Source organism: Thermobia domestica, chromosome 16 (genome assembly GCF_964235325.1).
Source record: "Thermobia domestica chromosome 16, izTheDome1.hap1.1, whole genome shotgun sequence".
Lineage (NCBI taxonomy): Eukaryota > Metazoa > Arthropoda > Insecta > Zygentoma > Lepismatidae > Thermobia > Thermobia domestica.
In genome coordinates, this window is record NC_137469.1 from 77,172,835 (window position 1) to 77,194,488 (window position 21,654).

A 21,654-nucleotide genomic window follows, 5' to 3' on the forward strand; every position below is an offset into this window, starting at 1 on the left:
GATTACTCATTAATAGCTACTGATGTTAACTAGAACATGCATTAACATATATTTAACAATTAGGAATGAAATAGCGCAGGAAGACAAAAAATCATATTAAAATTATGTAATACGCAATATTAAATAATAGATCAGAATAAATCTAACAAGTAGCCAGTTTAAAAATTATCACTGGCATTTCTTCCCGTAGCACCCGTAGACAATAAGTTTTTATGTATATAGGCTTTTAAAAACTTCAAACGAAGGAAAAAATATATATAGTTCTCTTTTGCTGCAGTCTTATAAATCAATAGGAACATTTAGCTTCTGAAAGAGCTCTAGTTTTTTCCATGATAGTTTCTTCCTAGTAATATTTAAATGAAATAATGTTACATTGTTGAAAAAATATTCATTATAGCTTATATATATATATATATATATATATATATATATATATATATATATATATATATATATATATATATATATATATATATATATAATATCATGTTCGTTCTGATATGCTTTAATGAATATACAAGCAGGACTTACGATAGTGATTTCATATTCGAAACAAAGATTGAGATCAGAAAGGAATTAAACAAACTTTCCTAACTAACCATAGTAATCAAATTTAAAACAAATACATTTATTAAATATTGTCTTCATATTAGTAGTAGTTTCATCGTATGAAAATGAATAGAAATCTCTTCAGAAATATCACCAAAATCAGTTTTGGTAATGTTGTTAAGATAACTATAAAAATAGGTTACACAAATGTAACACCTTATAAGTTCACGTGTAAAACAGAACTTTTACACGTTATGCACTAATGAAGAACCCATTTATATTATACGTATTTTGTTCTAGAGCTACAAATCAAACCAATATCTTCTTGGTATTATTATTATTCATATAATCACCTTCTAATTTTCTGTTAACACAGACATTGTTGTATTTGCGTTCTGTTGTTCATGAGTATCGTTAGTAACAATAGAAGTAATATTATTTACTGTAGATTACTTTAGTAGTTTATTTCATATAATGATATTTAATTGTTTGTCTGGAAACAATAGTAGTCTAACAAACCTATTTATTGATTTTATAATGTCAAAGTCTCTTTATTTATTACTAGCAGCGTTCACCCCGCTTCGCTGCGGTCACCCCGGAACGCAATAAACTTTGTTACTTAGATAATTTTTACTTTTTCGCTTTCAAGTGATATGATAAAAACCATAGAAGATTGCAGTAAATGTTAACATTATATCGCCTGTCATTTATGTTAACCCGCCCCGCTTCGCTGCGGTCACCCCGGAACGCAATAAACGTTGTGTTACTTAGATAATTTTTACTTTTTCGCTTTCAAGTGATATGATAAAAACCATAGTAGATTGCAGTAAATGTTAACATTATATCGCCTGTCATTTATGTTAACCCGCCGAGTGACACGGTCATGCGGGTTGCATATAAATACGTTTATTTTTACCTATGATGAACTAACAAAGGATTTGTACGTTATGGACACTTGAATGGTCAATTATCTCAAGACACTGATAATTAAAAATTAAAGTGATATGATAAAAACCATCTAGGGTCCAAATCCTAATAACCCCCCAAAAATGAAAGAAATTGGTTCAGCCGTATTAGCGTGATGAGGGAACAAAGGATTTGTGCGTTCTCTTTTATATATAAGATATTAAATAATGTGGATTGTATTTCTTGTATGTAATGTATATCCTTATTATGTAATGTTCACTGTACATAAGCGTAACCATACGTGGAGAATATTAAGCCTTATTATAAAATTGAAACAAAAATGCTTCCATTTGAACTGTGACATTATTTAAATATAAGCTTTAAAACTTTATAATCTTTATGATCATTTAACAATAAATTGTAAAACATATCTGATGACTTTTTTCTACTTACAGGTTGGTAGAACAATAAGATTAACATTTACGGACTCTTATCAACGAGTACAAGCTCGTTATCAAAGAGCAACCTCTAACTACAAGAACAAAAGAGCAGCTGTGATGCCAGGACCCTCAGATTACACGTCCGAATCAGATCTTGTTCCACAAAATGTTCCTGATAAAGGAGATCTTCCTAATATTCCAGATAAGACGAAAGAAGGAATATTACTCAAAAGAACTTTGAACTTAAAATAATAATGTGTCAATTTATTCAGGAAGTTAAGAAGTAATATAAGTATATATAGAAGAAAAATAATTTTCGTAGCTTATTGTTGGTAAATTAGACAGGTATTTTTCAAAGAAAGCTACTTACTTTAGGAAGTGGAACGAACGATTGTTTCATTTCATGAACGGTTAAAAAAATATGTATTTGATGACCGCTTGTATAATTGTTTCTGATTTTTTAAAACTGTTACAGAGGAATGGAAGTTTGTATATAGATTTCATATAACGATCACTACATAAGTAAAATACAGTATTTACTAGATAGGTTAAAGAAATAGAAACGAAGAAATCGTTTTAACTATAAGAAATAGATAATAACATATAGTTAAGATTTTAAATTGAATTTGTAGTTTATAATAAAATTACTATTCAAACATCAAGAAATACGTTATACATGAATATTTCCTCTCTGTATGTAGTTGAAGAATGGTGAGATTTGAAATATTTACTTTGAAAAATATGAAAATTGGGTCTAAAATTAAGATCGGTTGAAGTAGTATTACGATATAACATCTATCTATGAAGAGATCTTACATTCTTTCTGTATCGCGATATAAATCATCTGTGTATTACTCAAAACAATTATGCTTTTACTAAATTGTGTCACAGTAAGATATTGAAACATAATCAAATTCAAAAAGTATTTTCATTATTTTGATTCTTACTAGTAGTTTTCAATTCGTGCATATGGAGTTTACAAAACAGTTAATTAGCCACACAAAATTTGTGGTTGGTAAATGTGTATAAACCAGGCTCATGATATGCAATTATCTAGTTTATTTCATACGTTTTGAATTTACACTTATTAGTTTGCCAATGTCTTGAAGATAATATATCATCCTGAAACGTTTCGTTTTATTCTTTAAATATTTAAAGTTTTCACCGAACATTTTTAGTAATAGACCGAATAATAAAACTCAACATAATAATAAGTTTGCTTAAATTAAATTACTTTTGGAGGTATTCAAATCGCTCTATAATTTACACGAAGTTATATTTATCATAAAAGACATTCTTATATGCAAAACCTCCAGTTTTATGACCGTTTCACGTAAAAAAGAAACTGCTCCTATCACGTCTTCTATCCTTAGTAAAATACTCCCAATAGAAAAAACGAAAATCAAAGACGAAGTTGTTTCGAATGCTTATACGTAATTGTGTCACTGCGCATTTTGAACTTTCGCTATAGTTCAGGAAGCTGAGAAAGTTCAGTCATTTTTGGTTCAGTTTTCCCTTTTTCAGTTACCATAACATCAAATAGTTATGCGAAATGTGACAAAAGTGCATTAACAACATTCTTTAGGGAATACTACCTATCTTCCTGTTGGACAGTGAAATATTCACAAATAATCAAGCGACACATAAAACATAATAGTAAGATAAAATATAATGTAGAAATATAAAGTGATGAAATACAGTTTATAGAAAAAATATTTTGGTAAGTTTTAAAAATACTTGCTTGCAAGAAACGAAAGATACATGAAACTTCTTGTGTATTAGGTGCAAAAAATGCTCCATTTATGTGCTATATGTGTGAAAATCTTATTGATGAGAATTTGAAATAGACATAGATGATGTTCTTCCAGAACAAATTAGTCGGATCCAGTGGTGTAGCAAGGAATTCAGCTTTATAGATGATTTGATTATATTCATTTCTAGATTAAGAAAAGTTTGCTTTTTCAGGTTTTATACTATACATGTAATAATTATTATATTTTAAATCTTAACATTATTATTATTATTATTATTATTATTATTATTATTATTATTATTATTATTATTATTATTATTATTATTATTATTATTGGAACATTCCACGTAGTAATCATGGGAAGTCTCCCTCATATTGTTAATACTTATTCTGAGGAAATATCTACATACAAGTTAACCTCATAAGCAATCTCAATTCAGAATGACTATTCTGTCAGCTACAGCAATATATTAACACTTTCATCATTATAGTTGGAAATACATTTTTTCATTCTGTTTGCTTTCATCCATATTCTACATATGTTTAATAAGTATCAATTATAAGCTTGACATTTATTTGCAGAGGCTCAAAACTCCGTAAAAGAAGTAGCGAAATAACTTATCGATCTCAACTTGTGTAAATGCCCAAAGAAAAGGAAATCACGTATAAACAATAGCGTTATGCCTAATTTTAGAAAAGTTCAAGCTTAGCAATGTATCTTCCAAAAGAGCTATGGAATCAATATTCGGACACTTTTTCATTAAAAAAATTTGACGGGAATGAATTTCTTATTTGTATTTTTTTTTATTTTCGTGGAATATCTAAGACACACATTCTTAAAATTTTCGATCAATATTCATAAGATTGTTTGTTTCGGTGTATGATATCATTTCTCAAACTTCATTAAAGAGATTTCTTTACATCTTGTATAACATGTGATATCGACAAGTAAAAATCATAATAATGCCATCTTTTTAACATATTCTTTAAGGGTCCTTTACTAACAGAGGAACACGTTTTATGATTTAATGAAATTCTGTAAACAAAATCACTTAAGTTTCAAAACAAGATGGCTCTTCTTCTTGTGCTTTGGCTAAAGTGAAAATTAACAATAAGCCCTCATACTTGCCTATATAGAACTTACTTTTCTTGAAGCAACCTAAAATATAATTCAATACATCAAATAAAACTATAAAAAAATTAAATTTTATCAAACCATTGTTAATTGCTTATTGAATATTTAGAAGCACCAGAATAATACTATTAAAGTTATTCGAATAATTTTTCTTCCATCATTTTCATTATTCGTGATTTGAATATTTATACGACCAACTATTTATTATTCAAATAAATATTCGAACAATTTTCGTTATTTGAATAATTACTAGTTTACTTTAATAACTGCTTCTTCTTCAGGAGCCAGCAATCTTTCGGTTGGTTTGATGCAGCTTCCTACTCTTCCCTATCCTGAGCCAGACCTTCCATTTCCATGTACTTTTTCTTCACTATGTTTTATATCATTGGTCCGTTTATTTCAACCACAGTCTTCCTCTAGATATTTTAAGTTCTGTCATTCCCTCTATAATCAATATCGCAATTCCTCCGTGCTCTCTCGTAATGTGTTCAATCACTCTATCTCTTCTTTTCGAATGTTCAATTTCCGGCGTGGGGTCGTGTGGTTCGGATTCCGCGTTAATTAGTAGGACCACATCTCATATAGCCTCAATGCTGAACGGGACGTTAAACTCAAAATCGCCTCACTTCACCTCTTCTTTTCGAAATAGTCTTCAGCATAGACTTTTTCTTCTTCTTTCAATTTCGACACTCTTTCATCTAATCTGATCTGAGCACCTTATTTTGAAGGTTTACGTTTTTCCTCTTCTCCTAGAGACCATCCCTCACATTGATACAACGCCAAATTCTCTATATATGCTCTTATCGCCCATTTCTTCAGTTCTGTCTTGATACTTCTGGTTAGAAGCTTCTGTTTTTCCTCCAATGTTTTCTTCGCCTAAGCTACTCTAGATTTTACATCTTGTTTGAATCTATTATCACTTTTTATTATACTACCTCAATAACACAATCTCTTCCAAGAGATAATCTATTTTAATCTTCATTTTTATTGTTGTTTCTGCCCTTGCGCATCTCATAACCTTTGTTTTCCCTTCTTGATCTTCATGTTGAACTTGCTACTAAGTTTTGTTACATCCCATTTAGACCGCTTCTAATTTCCCCCCTCATTGTTTGCTAACAGCTCGATATACTAGTCCACAAATCTCAGTGTATGTATTTTCTATCCATGGTAAGTTATTCCTGGGCTATGAGTGTTCTTGATGTACAATATTAACTTTTCAATGTAAAGATTTAACAAAATAGATGACAGTAAGTATCCTTACCTGACTTCATTCTGAGTTGTTGCTTCTCATCTCACCTTCTATTTCAATTGTTTCCTTTCTTTCTTTGAACAGGTGACATACAGTATTATCCTTCGTTCCATATTTATCAGTTATTAATTTATTCAAATACATTTTTGAACCATTATTTGAGTAATTGTTTGTTTTTTGAATATTTGAATATAACATAGAATTATTCAAGTTTTTTTTACAGTATTACAACAAATTGCAACACTTTTTAAAATTTTACATCTGTAATAGTCACTCAAAGCAAAATAACAGAACAAATTCAAAATATTTTTAAGTTCAATTACTTTTTTAATACGGTAATGAGGCAATGTAACCAAATGCTTTATATATATTTTTTTCTAATATGGCCTATTTCCTTGTTGTCTATGGTAATAAGTAAAATTAATTATTCAAAGACAATTTACGGAAACTGTTTAAAATGGTTTAAAATGTGGAACAAGAAAACATTACTATAGACATAATATGTACATATCATGAGTATATTTTTATAGTGTGTTTTGAAATAGAAGAAATAATAAAATGTTTGATGAAATTTTAGTACTGTTTATTCTGTTTATAATTACCTGTACTATTTGATATATAGTTTGTTTCTCCCATCTTGTTCTATAAAATTGTACCAGCTTGTTGAAAAAAAAAAACGATCTGGCCACCTATCCTTTATTAAGAGTCAGTATTTTCACAATCGTACATAGAACAATTTGTTATTCTAGGTTAATATAATCTTAAACAGAAAATCATTTGTTTGAGTTCCGTCTGCTTATGGATGAAACTATATGTCGTTTCAAAAAAAAGAAGGGTACGCAGAAAGTTTTGAACAAATTTGTACATTATTCATAAGAAGGTTGTCATTTTGCTTGTGATCTATTTGAATAACATACTTTGCTAACGCTCTCGTCTTTGGTACGAGCAGTACCAGGTTCGATTCCCAGTGAGGACACTCGGTGAAAAAGTGTAAAAGCTTCTTCAGGCCAGTCATCCTAAGTAAGGCTTTCCTGGGTTTTCCTAATTCACACCAGGCAAATGCCAGGCTGTTACCTAACATACAGATTTCAGGCCGCTTTTTCCTTCCCTTTCCTCGGATAGCGTGAACGCCGAAGGATGTCATCCCTCATACGTAACTGGCTAACAGGTCATAGATGCCGAAAGCCCAGAAATCTGATTCTTAAATCCTAAAATCCGAATAACATACTGCTCCTCAAAACAGCAATGTATGTATAAATAAAACTAGTTCGAATTTACTATATCAACTATTTTATAATTTTTATAGTAATATATTTCTTTAAAATGGCATCTAGTTTTTTAACCGAAATAGGATTTGTTTTAAACTTTCAGCAACGATAGGAGAGAAGAAACTATGATGATTACAACAAAACTCGAATTCGAGATTTCAACATATTTATACTTTCCATAAGCTCCACATGTCGAAGAAGTTATTTTGAATGTCTGTCCATTCATTAGTCTTGGTGTAGAGGCCATTCCGTTCAATGTATCCGACCCAAATTTTAAACTTAAGAGCCTGCCTTACCAAAAACAATACAAAATTTACCATTTTTCTTTTGCTTGTTTTTCATAAGTGAAATGAGATAATGAAATGCAACTTACCGCAATCATAGATAATGTTATTCTACAACAGAAAATATGAACCTAAAGAATGTTCAGTGTCGCCATCCATAGAAATTACAGTGTTGCCACAAAAACAACGCCCCTAAAATCTAAGTTAAGACAGCGAGTAGAGGAACGAACTCAACTGCATTTTCTTACGTATGTTGTTGTTTTGGTTTCCTGTGAACTACTTTTTAAATAATAGTTGTATTTAGTTTGTAATAAACAAAATAGTTTTAACATACAGTTATTAAAACTAAATAATAATGTTATTTTAAAAAAGTAGTTCAGAAGAAACTAAAACAAAATGATATGTAACCATTTTGATCGTTTCTCTAGTCGCTGTCTTAATTTACAAGCAGAAGGCACACTTTGGTAAGTGAACTTCGGAGCCATTTTTGCGAGGTGGTAGTGAACATTTAAAGAGTTAATATTACAAACTGGGAGAGCGCAAGGGGCAAAAATGACGGAGAAAACCCGTCCTAAAGTTTTCTACTCGACGCATATATCGTACGACGCGCAAACTTATCAAGTGACAGCGTGGCGTTGTGAGAAGAATCAGCGACTCAAGTGCAAAGGGTCCCGGGTTCGATTCTCGTTCGAGTCAAACTTTTTTTTTCTTGTTTTTTGCTTCAACCAATAAAGTAGGCATTTGTAACTATAAGCAAAATATTAATTCACCATAATATTTTTTCGGACAGTGAGTTTTTTCGGACGCTCAAATTAACTCAGGAAATTATATTAATGTTTTGTAAATAAAAAATACATTAACCCTTAACGAGTTTTTGTTACCATTTGGCTACACATTTTTTTATCTTGCCTATTGCGTTTGAAGAGTATTATTTTCAGGTATTGTTCGTTGTGGTTATTTGTGTACATAGTTTCCGCGATGGTAGAGCAGCTATTGCCCCCTGGTGACAACTCTGGTGAATCTTGCGCGGGAAGTAGTCTGTGGATATTTTGTAGTTTTGCAAGCAGTGCCGGAAGCAGACAGAAAAGGTAGTGAATCATTAAGGGTAATATTAATATTAATAACCTGATAATGTGGCATTGCTCGTTTCTTCTGAAAAAAATCCGCAAGGAGTAGTTTACTCTTGAGGGCGAGTAAACACGGACAATTTTCACGGTCAATTTTCACACTTTTTCACGGACAATTTTCTCAAAAGTGACTCAGGCGATTTTGTTCATATTTCATAAATATAAATATTTCATTAATAACCTATGATGATGCGTATATTACTTCTTTTGAAAATATCCACAAGGGGAAGTTTACTTTTGCAGATGAGTTTTCTTCGGCCGATATTTCCTTCGAAAACGCCTATAATTTTGTGTGTATTTCACTAATAAATGTTTGTGTTATAAGTGTAGCATAACGTGATTCACTGTAAGAAATTGGAATGAGAAAGTTTAGTGCGGTGGTCCGTACTTTTTATTTAATTTGAATTATTTGAGTTATATACAGGATGGACCATTTAAATTGGAACGGGCTTATAACTTCTAAACTAATAAGTAAAATCTGAAATTTTGTGCGAAGCGAACATCAACAAAGAGCAATAGTTTGGCATACTCTTCAATACCACCAAATAAACAATGTTGCCAGTCCAACATAAAGTTGTACGGTATTTTTCAAATGACATTGTGTCAGATTTGTAGTTATACATTTCAAATCTACATGTTAAAAATAAAATGTAAAATACTACATCTATCATTCAGTGTTGCAAACTCACGATGTAACAGCATCACAAACATCCAAATTTTGCAGGCCTCTACAACAGTAATAATGCTAATAAGCCGTACTGGACAATGCACATTCCAAGAACTTTAGTATTGGATGTTATGATCATGATATGACGCATATCGAATTAATAGAAACAAAATTACTATGTTTATTAAATTTTTCATTTTCGAAAAGCTTTTATTACGAAAAAAAGGTGCTTAGATGAAATGAAATGAAATCTTTAAATTTTACGTTCCACGGTTATGCCGGTTAGGCTAAAGGAGACGGTGATGATAAGATATGAATGAAATGGTGGAATGAAGAAAGTGGGAGGAAACGGGAGAACCCTGAGAAAACCCACGAGCATGGTGTGTGCTTAGATGAGTATCACTCGTAAGGATCTATATGGTTTCCAATGGACGAAAAAAAGAAAAGTCATAATATCGCTTATTTCAAACAGTTCCGAATCAATGTTAAAGTTTGCAACATTACTTAAAATTATTGGAAGAATTTGTCGTAATTATAATTACTTTGTTATTATCTTCTAGTAGCATCAGAAAGATTTTTTTTTTTAAATCCTCAAATACATTTTAATTTAACAGTCTCTACATCTCCGGAAAGGTTTGAAATATCAAATTACTGTAAATTGTTTTATTATGTTTTCGCCTATTGACACCCACCTCCTGATTAAATCCCCATAGTTCTGTGAGTAGTTTTTCGAATGAAGCTTTAAAAAGCAATCAAATTTTCAATCTTGTAACTACGTAAGGCGTCCCATGTTCACAAGGCATACAGAAGAGCAAAATAATCATATACGTTGCAAATCTAAACAAACCAATGTGTGCTACATTCAACATTTTATTTTGCAACATAGTCACCAAAACAATTGAGGCATTTGTTTAACCATGAGACGAGCATGTAGATGCTACTTTCGCAAAGTGTGGTGGACTCCTGACTGTTGAGTCATCGTTGCACCGCTGTTTTCACATCTTTGTTACTGTTTACAATATGTGCCCCAGAAGATGCATTTTCAAGGTCGGGAAGAGGTGATAATCACTGGGCGCCATATCAGGGCTATGTGATGGATGTTACACACACACACACACACGTACTTCGACCAAAACTGCCACAACAGTTCTTGGGTGCGAGTGGCGATTTATGCCCGTTTTCCCTTATGCCCACAAAACATATTTTGATAGACAACCGATAAGGATGTTATATTAAAGCTGAACGCTCCATTTTGCATCTCCACTAGGGGTTTGAACTGGCGTCCTCTAAGGTGATTGTCCAACGAATGGCACGGGTGATAATTGGACGGTGCAATGTCCGGAGAGTATGGTGGATACAATAGTGTTTCACATCCAGGGCATAGAATGGTGACCCGGGTCATCCTAGCCACGTGGGATTTAGCGTTGTCCTGTAACAGAAGGACCCCTTTGTGATTCAGAAGTGTTGGCTCCGGAGTTTTGACTTATTGATGCTCTGACCAGCTCCTAGCAGTTCCCGATGCACGATGCCGCGAGCAGTCCACCAAACACACAGGAGGACCTTCTTCTGGTGCAGTGCTGGTTTCGTATGTTTTGTAACTGGTTCATGGGATGCTAACCGATGATGATGGCGCCGTGGAGCTTCATACAGGACCCACTTCTCATCACATGTCAACACTCTGTCCAGAAATGACTCCTTCCTTAGACGAGACAGTAAAGAAGCATAGGTGTCTGCTCGCGTTGCCTTCTGGCCCGGAGTCAAATCATGTGGGACCCATCGACCCAACTTGTAGTGCTTCCCAAATTGATGGATGTGCAGCCGAATGGTTTTTACACTCATATGAATTGTAGACCCAATTCCTCACAAGACTGGCCACTGTTCGCCCCAATTGCTGCGTGAAGATCTCCATTTTGTGCATATATTGGTCTTCCGACAAATGGTGCGTCTTCAAGTGTTTCGTCACAGTCCTTAAACTTGTTAAACCACCGTTGCATTGTCCGCATAGCCAGGACGCCCTCATCAAAGACCTGGCATATCTTTCGCCCCGCTGCACCAGCGTTTGACTCCAGTTTGAAGTCGTACAGCATACACGCCCTTATGAAGCTCTGTGGAGGTCCCATGTTCACTCTGTCCTTACGCAAGTTCACGGTGTAAACCGAACTGCCACAACTAGGTAGTATGTTGAATATACCCACACCAACAACTGACCTTCACCTTATCTCTATTCGCATTCAACTTACGATGTGAGGGCCAATTGAACACAGACCTTCACAAAAAGCGACAAACTTTCTTGGTTATTTTTATATATGGCCGCAAAAGCAATTGCTTCAGTTTGTAATATACAGTATGTTTGTAGAAGACGCAGGTAGTCCGTCGAAACAATAATAGAAGTGTTATACAGTATATTTATTTTTAAGTTTATTTCTGTGTATTTGTTCAGCTAACGTTTTATAGAAATCTTTGCTATACTATTGGTCAACGTAGTCATAACAACCATACCTCTCACTCGCTTTGAATTAAGGTTTAATTAAACTTTTTGTAAACAGTGACGCAAATAATACATTACTCTGAATACCTACTTTGATTATACGATGTTTTATTCGTTCAAATGTGAATATTAGCCTTACAAATGTTTTGCAAATTGACAATAAATTTCCCTATCATAATCTGAAAATTCCCTTCTCTGTTGTAAGACGAAACGGGAAGAGGACAAACGGGAATTCCCGTTTAGCCTTACAATCAAATTAACATACACTATCTTAGCATCATAGCCTGATGAAATGAAAAGACATAGGGTGAAACGGGAAAAGGCCAAACGGGAAGACACACGAGTGGCAATGTGTGGCGCATGTAAGTGTAGCATTACCTTTCACAGTAATCCAGGACGTTTCCGGCGAATTGCGCCTTGTAAATTTTCCAATACTACATCGCAGACAACTCCATTAATTATTGCTCTTGCTCTCTTCTCCAGGAAATCAACCAGTAATACGCACTTCTAACTCCAGAAGACAGTAGCCATTAATTTGCCAGCTAACTTCGTGAACTTGAATTTCTTGTTCCTGGAGAACTTGGGTATTTCCACTTCATATTTGGCTTTTCGTTTCTGTGGTATGATGCTGAACCCAGATCTCGTCATCAGTGACAACACGCTGAAGAAAATATTGGCCACCAACAGCATATTGCTTCATAAAAGAAATAAAATTTAAAATCTCTGAATAAAGCAAGTTTTAATTAAAAATCATAATTGTGTAACTGTTTCGCCTCATCAGACACAATACTCATCTGTATCTGTTGAAGCCAAAAAGTTCAGTTGGTTGAAACTGTTACACAATTATTATTTTAAATTAAAGCTTGCTTTGTTCAGAGATTTTAAATTTTATTTCTTTTATAAAGTTACTAAAGCATATTGTTGCAAAAGTGACAGGGCACAAGCCATTCTCTGTGCTTTGTGGTCTTCCGAAAGGTTTCGTTGCATCCATCGGGCACATACATTGTGAAATCCCAGCTGTTCAATATTGTGACTAACTGTTCCACTTGACAAACCTAAGTCGTGCGATAGTAATTCTTCTGTCCTCAGGATAGTAATTCAGGATCGCATGTTCCATACATTTTTGTTGTGGATCTGCCACTCTGTGCACACTCCACTGGTGTTATTCTCGCGATTCTAAATTGGCTGCACTATTTCACCACATTCTGACGACTCATCACGGTTTCTTCATAGATGTCCACCAACTGACGGTGCATCTCCGCAGCTGACATGTTCTTCACATTGAGAAATCAAATGACAGAGCGCACTTCCTACTTGGAACATTACTCTAGTCGACTTCCCATGATCAACCGCTTTGACGTTACAATCTTAAACACATTGCTATAGCAATACGAGAAGTAGTCATGAAGTATTAATTACCACCTGGAAAAAATCAATCCGCGACCATGAATCTTGGTGATGGTATTAGTCTCTCTATACATATTCACCCTTCAATGCAACACATTTTTCCCAATGATGGATGATTTGGCGGAGACCTTGGTTGTAGAAGTGTTGATTTGGGCTGTTCAGAAAACGTCTACCCCAAAAATCACCTCGTCGCGATCCCCAAAATGCTTGCCACGCAATGGATTCTTCATCCGCGAAAAGAAGAAAAAGTCACTGGGTGACATGTATGAAGAATACAGAGCTGATGTGAAATTTGATAGCTCGAAAAAGCAGCATGTGTGGCTGTGTTCTGTGCATTGTCGTGTAGCGAAAGGACCCCCTTGGACAGCTTTCCTCGATGCTTCGTCTTGGAAGCCTCCAGCATCCTTGTCAGAAGATTCCGGTAGTATGCTCCTGTGCTGGTTTGCCCCTTACGAATATCATTTGTTAGCAGCACATCACGGCAGTCCCAGAAAACACTCACCATCACTTTACTCGACGATAGTTGTGTCTTCACTTTATTCGGCAATGGTGAATTCACATGTTTCTACTGCTTACTTTGCTCCTTTGTTTTATGGTCATAATGGTGCACTCAGCACTCGTCCATGTTGATTAGGCGTTTTGAGGAGTCATCTGGATTGTTCTGACACAGTTAGGTTTTTGCTGCTACCTCAGTTTGGCAGGCATTTTGAAAGGGTATGAGCAGCCGCGGAACCCAGCGGGCAGCGACTTTTTTCATGTGCAACATGTTGTGTAAGATGTTGAAAACTGATCCATGACTGATTTTCAATTTTTCCAGTATCGTCTCGATTGTGATAAACCGGTCTGCGAGCATCAGGGCTTCTACTTCTCTCGTAATTCCCGGTTCTTCACAGAGACATGGTCTGCCACTTCCTTCTTCGTCATTCAGACTTGTCGAACCACACTGAAAGCGTCTGCACCACCCAACTACTGTGTCATATGATGGTGCATTGTTGCCACACACTTCCACAACTCAGGATAGATTGAATGAAGTGTTTTTTTCCCCTTAAATGCACAAAACGAGTTACCACACAATACTCCACTTTATCAATGAGCTATGCCATTTTGTTTTAGCTCCTCTAGCGGCGTGCTACGCAGCCAGGATTTCAATGTGTGCCAGGATCACAAACATGTATCTGCAAAGAAACAAAAAAGTAGTTAATAACTTTATGTTTTGAGGTGATAACTAAAACTTTATGAATGCCCTTCGTATGCTGCCGTCTAATGTTAAAGTCATATGAAGGCGTCAAAAAATAAATAAATAAATAAAATAAAATAAAATAAGCTTCCAAGGCAGTGACGAAGATGTCAAAACAGTGGTGCAACGCTGGCTCAGCAGTCAGGGCCTCACATTTTATGAAAATGGCATCGACAAGCTCGCCTCATAGTTACACAAATGCCTCTTGAAGACTATGTTAAGGAATGAAGTGTTGACTGTGGCACACATTATGCATTAGTTTATGGTCAATATATAATATAATCATTGTTAAATATGCTTTACATTTGGGACACCTCTCTTATGGTCTTATTTATTCGTAATGAGTCATAACATAGAGTTGAACACTAAAGTACTTTGGTTCCACATTGCTCTGTACGTTTCAAATGCATTATTACTGTGGTAGAGACCTAAAAAATTTGAATATTTTTGATCCTGTTGAATCCTTAGTGTAGAATTGTATGCTTTCGCTTAACATGTAATCGTAGTCCTTTTTCAAGAAATACAAATTGATGTTGGGTTAAAACACTGTTAATCTGGTAGTATTGCAAAGAATGTCAAACATCTTTCCTCTTACGATTATTGTAGTATTAAAAAGATTCAGTTTTTTTTATCTATTACCTTGTTAAAATTTTACAAAGGTATTTTAAAATAATGATCCAAGATCTGTATTATTTTTGTATTATTAACAAATAATTAGCTTAATTAACAGAATACGGTATATGGACTTGTACGTATATATGGTGTATTAAAAGTGTGGAGTAATAGGGAACTCAGTTATAAGTAGAGTTGGAACAAAGTAAAAACGGGAGGAAAGTTGTTGGCAGGGACGGATACAGGACTGACTTCTGGGGGGGGGCGTGGGTTGTAATACTGCTACTTAGAGATACTTTTAAGAGCTCCAAACTCTGGGATGGGTTTTATGTATATATAAAATACGAAAGTTTCCTCTTCTGGGGGGCGATCGCCTGGATCTGCCCCAGATTGTTGGAAATAGGTGGTTTTCAATCTAAAATGGTAGAATTATTCCAGTAGTGCTCATCGTTGGGGGTTTACATTTGTAAAACGCTCTATGTTAAATGAAAAACAAACATTGCTAGTTCAGCAGGCTGTTCCTTTGAACCCTCGGTATATCAATAAAACAGCATTATTAGGAAAGGGATTCGAGGTGATCAAGGTTCCTTCTCACAACAATGTGCACGGGGAATGTGCAACAATGTGCATTTTTGAGTATCATTACGTTCCATTCGAACAGCCTACTGAACTGGAAAATGAGTTGCCCTATAACGCTGGGCTTTTGATACATCGTGCATATGGTAAGGTATTATTATTATTATTATTATTATTATTATTATTATTATTATTATTATTATTATTATTATTATTATTATTATTATTATTATCATTATTATTATTATTTATAGTTTTCAAAAATTCTTGCAGTTCTCAGGGGAAAAATCCTCATTAATCTAACACGGCCTTTTGCTTCTCATTTGCAGAAAACCAGGCAATTGCGATGCAGATTATCCGTTACATGATAAATAAATTAAGATCAACAAAAATGCCCTACAGAATTAGCTTTAAATATACGTATATCATGATAATTCATAAAAACTCAATTCAAACTGTTATATATACTTGTATAAGATGTGTACACCGAAATTACCGCCTTTAAGAAATTATAGAAGTGAAAATCTACCTCTGAATAGCAAGAGGTAAAGGAGGGTCGAACAATTAATGAAATTATTGCTGGAATATTTTTGAAATAGTATACTTTATGTTTGTGTTCGTGACATTGGGTAATTAAACATTTGAGACAGAGTAAGCATCATATACGATTTACCAAGGTAACGAAAGAAATATTTATTTTATTTCTTACAATGTTATTAAAATTTCTTTATTATTTCATGTTTAAGTAACTTTCCATTATCGAAAACCAGAGATAAAAAGATTCCTGAGAATTCCAGCGTGTTCAAACTGGATTTTCTAGGTATTTCATTATATTAGGCTATTTTAATCATCTATACATTTCACAATCAGGGAGTAATCTACACTCCCCCAACACCCCTAACATCCCCCGAAATTTCTTTACACACACCCCTGGATGGAAAAGGAATATTCCCCAAAACCAAATGTATCAATCAGTATCATATAGGTTATTTATTACATCAAGTTAAAAAAGGTTTAGCGTTTAGGAAAGAAGGCAATATTCTTATTTATTTATTTCACTTCAAAATACGAAGCGATTCGGGCGGTGTTTCGATCAAAACAATTGACAAAACAGATCCGCTCGTACCTACCCTCCTGAGCTCCGCCATCGTTTCCATTTCCATTATTTATAGTTGGTGTAGTGAAACTGCCAAAAGTGCCCAAATATTTCTGTATTTATTTCAAGAAACAGTCTTTAAATTAAGACGAAATGATATTTCGGTAATAGTATACATGAGAACCCCCTGATCTGCGTTTCTTTTGTGTTCTATTACCACTTCTACACGAAATACCATACATTTTCTACGTAGTGCAATAGTAAGAAGTACCCATGTGCACAAGACATGAGATATGCGTTAAATTCCCCCCTCCACACACACACATAGTCATAGATAAAGTACAAGGGCACTGCACATGCAGATATAAAGTACAAGTACGTTCTTTTTTATTTTCGTATCAGTCGATAAGTAAATAAAAGTCGCTTTGTTACCCCCTTTGTAAGTTCGTATATACTCAATGAATAATCCCTAAAAGTATGAGCGTCCTGCTCCTTCGGAAACTGATGCAGCTTCATGTATACTATATCCGATATTTCTGTTGAGTGCGGAGTACAACTTGCTCAAGCATGGGGATGGGGAATATCATAACTCAAGATCAGGTGAGTCATTTTTTTATTATTTATTATTGGTTTGTTATTTAGCAAGAGAAAATAACGGATTTGAACTTGATTTTTTTCTTGGTATTAATATGAAACCTTTGAACTTAGTTTCTTATTTGTGTTAATATGAAATTTTATTTTAATGATCCAATGTACAGAAATTAATCTATTACAAAGTGTTTTCTTTTTTTAGCAGCTTGAGCTCCATAAATGAAAGCTGCGTGGAAGGGGGCAACATGGAACCAGTTACTATTTCTAATAGTTGCGTAACAAAATATATTGTTTGCTTTGAGTTTGTTTAAAATGTATATCACTATTCTGAGAGCACCCCTCCCTTTTATTTTGAACACCCCCCCCCCAAGTAAAAATTTCTGGCGTACTTACTGTTCACAATAATCTCTGCGATTTATAATGAATAGCATACTATCACCTTAAAATGTGGCATCTTAATCATTCTTATTTATTTAAAAAATATGGTTGCATTATAATGATAACGAAACAACTTGTATCTAATTTTTATAGTACAAAAACATCGCAGTCTGGGAGTAGTGCTAATTCTTAATAGTTAAAGGAGCAGTTCGACTTAGAAATGCATTTTTTACAATTTATTTCCATTTGTAGAGTTGAAAATTCTAAAAGGAATGGTGTTTGTTTGATCGCGATACGTTCAGTCGTTAGCGAGTAACAGAGGAAGAAATATTTTGTGATGACGTCATAGGTGGTCAAGGAGCGAGAGCAGGCTTACATACTACACAGTGCCAAGCATTTCGTTTGTGAGAGGTGCGGTGGCACGTTCTAAGTGCGGTTTCTTTTTCCAGAACTGATTGCAAAGACTTATAAATATCATTGCACATGGGCGTCTCTGGCGGGGCGGACGCGTCCCCCCCCCCCCAATATTTTGAAGTACAAAATGTTCAATATTCTATTTAATTTTATTTATTTACTAACGACAGAATAACATATAAACAATAATTATTATATGTATTTGGAATATAATATTCAGGCTATGAAACGATTATAACAAAGAGAGCCCGTGAAGGTAAGCAAAAAGGTTACAAATGGAATCACAGATAAATAAACAAGTTGGGCTAGGTACTACTATTTAAATCACTTTCTTTGATGTCCCCTCCCCAAAGTTTACATGCCAGAGACGCCAGTGTATCTGCATGTAGAAAATGATATCTGATGGTGGGCTGTACAAATATTTTATTATATTATAAAACGTATCCTATAAAGCATAAGTTCAGCGTTTCAAAAAAAAATCGAAACCAATATCATATAAATAGATGGCGGACGAGATTGCTGCAACACCTAAATACCTTTTCTTTAATCATTCTTTCGATTCCCAAACATAAGTATGTTCATCCTCACGTTTTGTTGCAATTTTTAACGCTAACCCTATAATTTTATGCTTCAAGGTATGTACAGGAGCGCAACATATAAGGCATAGATGAAATAACATCTGTAAAGTTTGCCAGAATACGAAAAACACTTCACCGGTTAAATTTCTTTTATTCGCATAGCTGTCCGCGGAACAACTCTCATCACCCCTTTCATCATCATTGTCACATGATAAGTTACAGAGAAATTAAACGATGAATGAATATCTTGAGGAACAGTTATCGTCACTAATTCCTTCTACAAGCCGGTATATTTCACTCCCTAATTCACATTGTATAGCTTATTTCTAAAGCAGTATGTTCAGAATCATGAGTGACATCGTCTCTATTACCCTCTAATGCCTCGTCTTGACTACAACCGTCAATTGCGTCTTGTACGATATTTGTACGTTGGTAACTGGACATAGATCGGTGCTTGTTCAATGCCTCGGATTTTAAACCTTTCAATAATATACTTGGAACAGCATTCTTTCTCAATTTGCGTGTAAATAATTCTCCTGGCATTAGCCAGAAGTGGATCTAAACGGTAAAAACCCGGGGGGGGGGGGAGTCAGAACCCAACTATGATAGGTATATCATGTTTACTTAAAACTTTCAAAAATATCTAAAAAAAAATAGCTTAAATCAATTTTGTCACTCAAAAACTGGGGGGGCTAGGCCCCCGGCCCCAGCCTAGATCCGCCTCTGGCTTTAACTTTTCTTTCAGTAAACTTGACTTCTCGAAGTCAGGCTCTTCAAGATGTTTGGAACAAGAGTGAGTTTATTTGGTACATTTTTTCCTCATTGATTTTCTTGAGCCATAATTTATATCGATTTGGTGATTTCTCACGACTTGGAAACGTAAAAAAGGATACTTTATGTCCTCAGCTTTAATTGCACAAGAATTACAACCGAAAATACAGCAGGTGTTAGGCATTTCTACTTTACTTCACAGACACAGCACGCGCTGTACTAACACGTGTTTTCTACTTCACACTAGTGTTTCTTTCAGAAAAAAAATTCGGGGGGGGGGACACTAAGTATTCGGAGAGGCACATTATTTTTACACAGTACTATTATATTTATTATATTATAGACGTATTATTTTGGTCTCCTCCGGGGGAATCTCTCAGAGCTCCGGGAGACAGTGCCACCCTAAAAACAAGTCTGGAAAAAACGCTGTTTCGCACAACAAACGTAATTACTGCTCTCTCTCTACTCTTTTTTATACTAATGCTGTAGGAAAAACAACTAACAAAAACGTCCCTCAAGACTTGAACACAGAGCAAGACTGCTAACAAATCCAAAACACAATCTATTAAATCCAATGCACTATTAAAGGTTTATCAGCTGCGTACAAGGGAGTGGTTGCTGACTCACATTGAGTTTCTCGCGTATCCCACCAGTGACGTCAGCATTTACGATTAATCAAAAACAAATGCCTGTAGAAGCTGAACGAGACGGCCTATCTAGATATAAAAAATACGGGTCTCTTATTTTTTTGTTACTCTTTCTATTGCACCAAACTTGTTTTTAACTCGAACTGCTCCTATAACAATCACCGTTCCCCTATGTTCGTTGCCTAATTTTATTTGAAAATAGTAATTACGCTGAACATGACATGTTTTGCTGTTTATTATTAAGACAGGCCATACTAAGTGTAAATAAAGTTGCAATTACTTTTATAAAGTCCACAAGTATTTAGGATTGCATGTCAAATAACAATATAATTTAGAGAAAATTTTAGCAGAACTAAACAAAATGAACGTATTATATAAACAACAGACATTGTTACCGTTTAACTTTAAGAACAGTACTATACTTAGCAGATCACCAACCCACTTGAAGCATATCATTCAGTGGCGTCATTTGGGGAGGGCTCGGGCAGCAATTGCCCCCCGAGTTTAAGAAACATACTTTTTAATTAATTGTGTACAAATACATTAATAAAAACATGAAAATCTTATATGGGTGAACAATCTTACTGCCCTGGCAAATCCTGAAATGATGCTACTGCTAGCATTGTAGGCACTTACAACGCTAGAGAGGGGACAGGTTGGATCGCCTGCTCCTGAGACTGTATTTTAAGGTAGTTTAAGTAATATAAAATGATTTTCGTTGTGCGCAAAGAATAGCTGCTCCCCCAAAAAATCTTTGCCGCTCCACTTGTTCCTCCCGAAAGAAGGTTGTCTTGACATTGATTGTAGGCTTTAATAATATTGAGATTTGAGCATTAATATTTGTATAACAGCAAGTGAAATGTGGCAAATGAATAAAAAAGTTAAATGTAAACAACTAGAACTCTTAATTAAACACAACTTTAATATATAGCATGCAGCGAGCACAGGCCCGTAGCCAGGGAGGGGCTAGAGGGGGCACTCCCCCCAAATTATTTTTACCGCCTCAAAAAAAATAACGCTGAAGAGAATTTTCAGACTGACTCAAAGCCAGTGAAATTCTTGCAATTATACAGGGTGGCCCAAAAGTAGCGATCTCTGTATTGATCAAATATAACATTATAGTTCATGGATTTATTTGCTTCGATTGTTGCGGGCGCAAGTTGTAAGTTAAAAGATGCTAATAACAAATAATAAAGAAACTAGGTCTACATTTTTGATAACAATAAGAAAAAATATATAATGAGCTGATCAGTATGGGACTGTATACCTACTTCTGGGCCACCCTATATTTATCAAATTAAACTCAACTTCACTCATTTCTGTGTAAAATTATATGTTACTTCCTAAATGCACCAAGCATCTTCCACTGCATTTACCAATTTCAAGAATTTCAAACCATACCCTATTATTGCAACCATGACAAGCATCCAAGGATACCAGATGCACTTCCAAACAACAGTATCATAGTCCACAAGTTAGTT

The 21,654-nt window shown here is 34.5% G+C and overlaps 2 protein-coding genes across 2 annotated transcripts in view; both read left to right on the forward strand.

Moving 5' to 3' along the window:
* Positions 1 to 6,597, forward strand: part of LOC145673177 (uncharacterized) — a 196,784-nt gene extending 190,187 nt beyond the window's left edge. Inside the window, exon 24 of the mRNA XM_081742635.1 lies at positions 1,911 to 6,597. Coding sequence (XP_081598761.1) covers positions 1,911 to 2,147 — 237 coding nt within the window. The 3' untranslated portion in view covers positions 2,148 to 6,597. The remainder of the gene's footprint in view (positions 1 to 1,910) is intronic.
* A 9,645-nt stretch (positions 6,598 to 16,242) lies between these two features.
* The window catches only part of LOC145673178 (mutS protein homolog 5-like), a 76,611-nt gene continuing 71,199 nt past the window's right edge, over positions 16,243 to 21,654 (forward strand). Inside the window, exon 1 of the mRNA XM_081742636.1 lies at positions 16,243 to 16,375. The gene's annotated coding sequence lies outside the window, so the exon portion shown is untranslated. The remainder of the gene's footprint in view (positions 16,376 to 21,654) is intronic.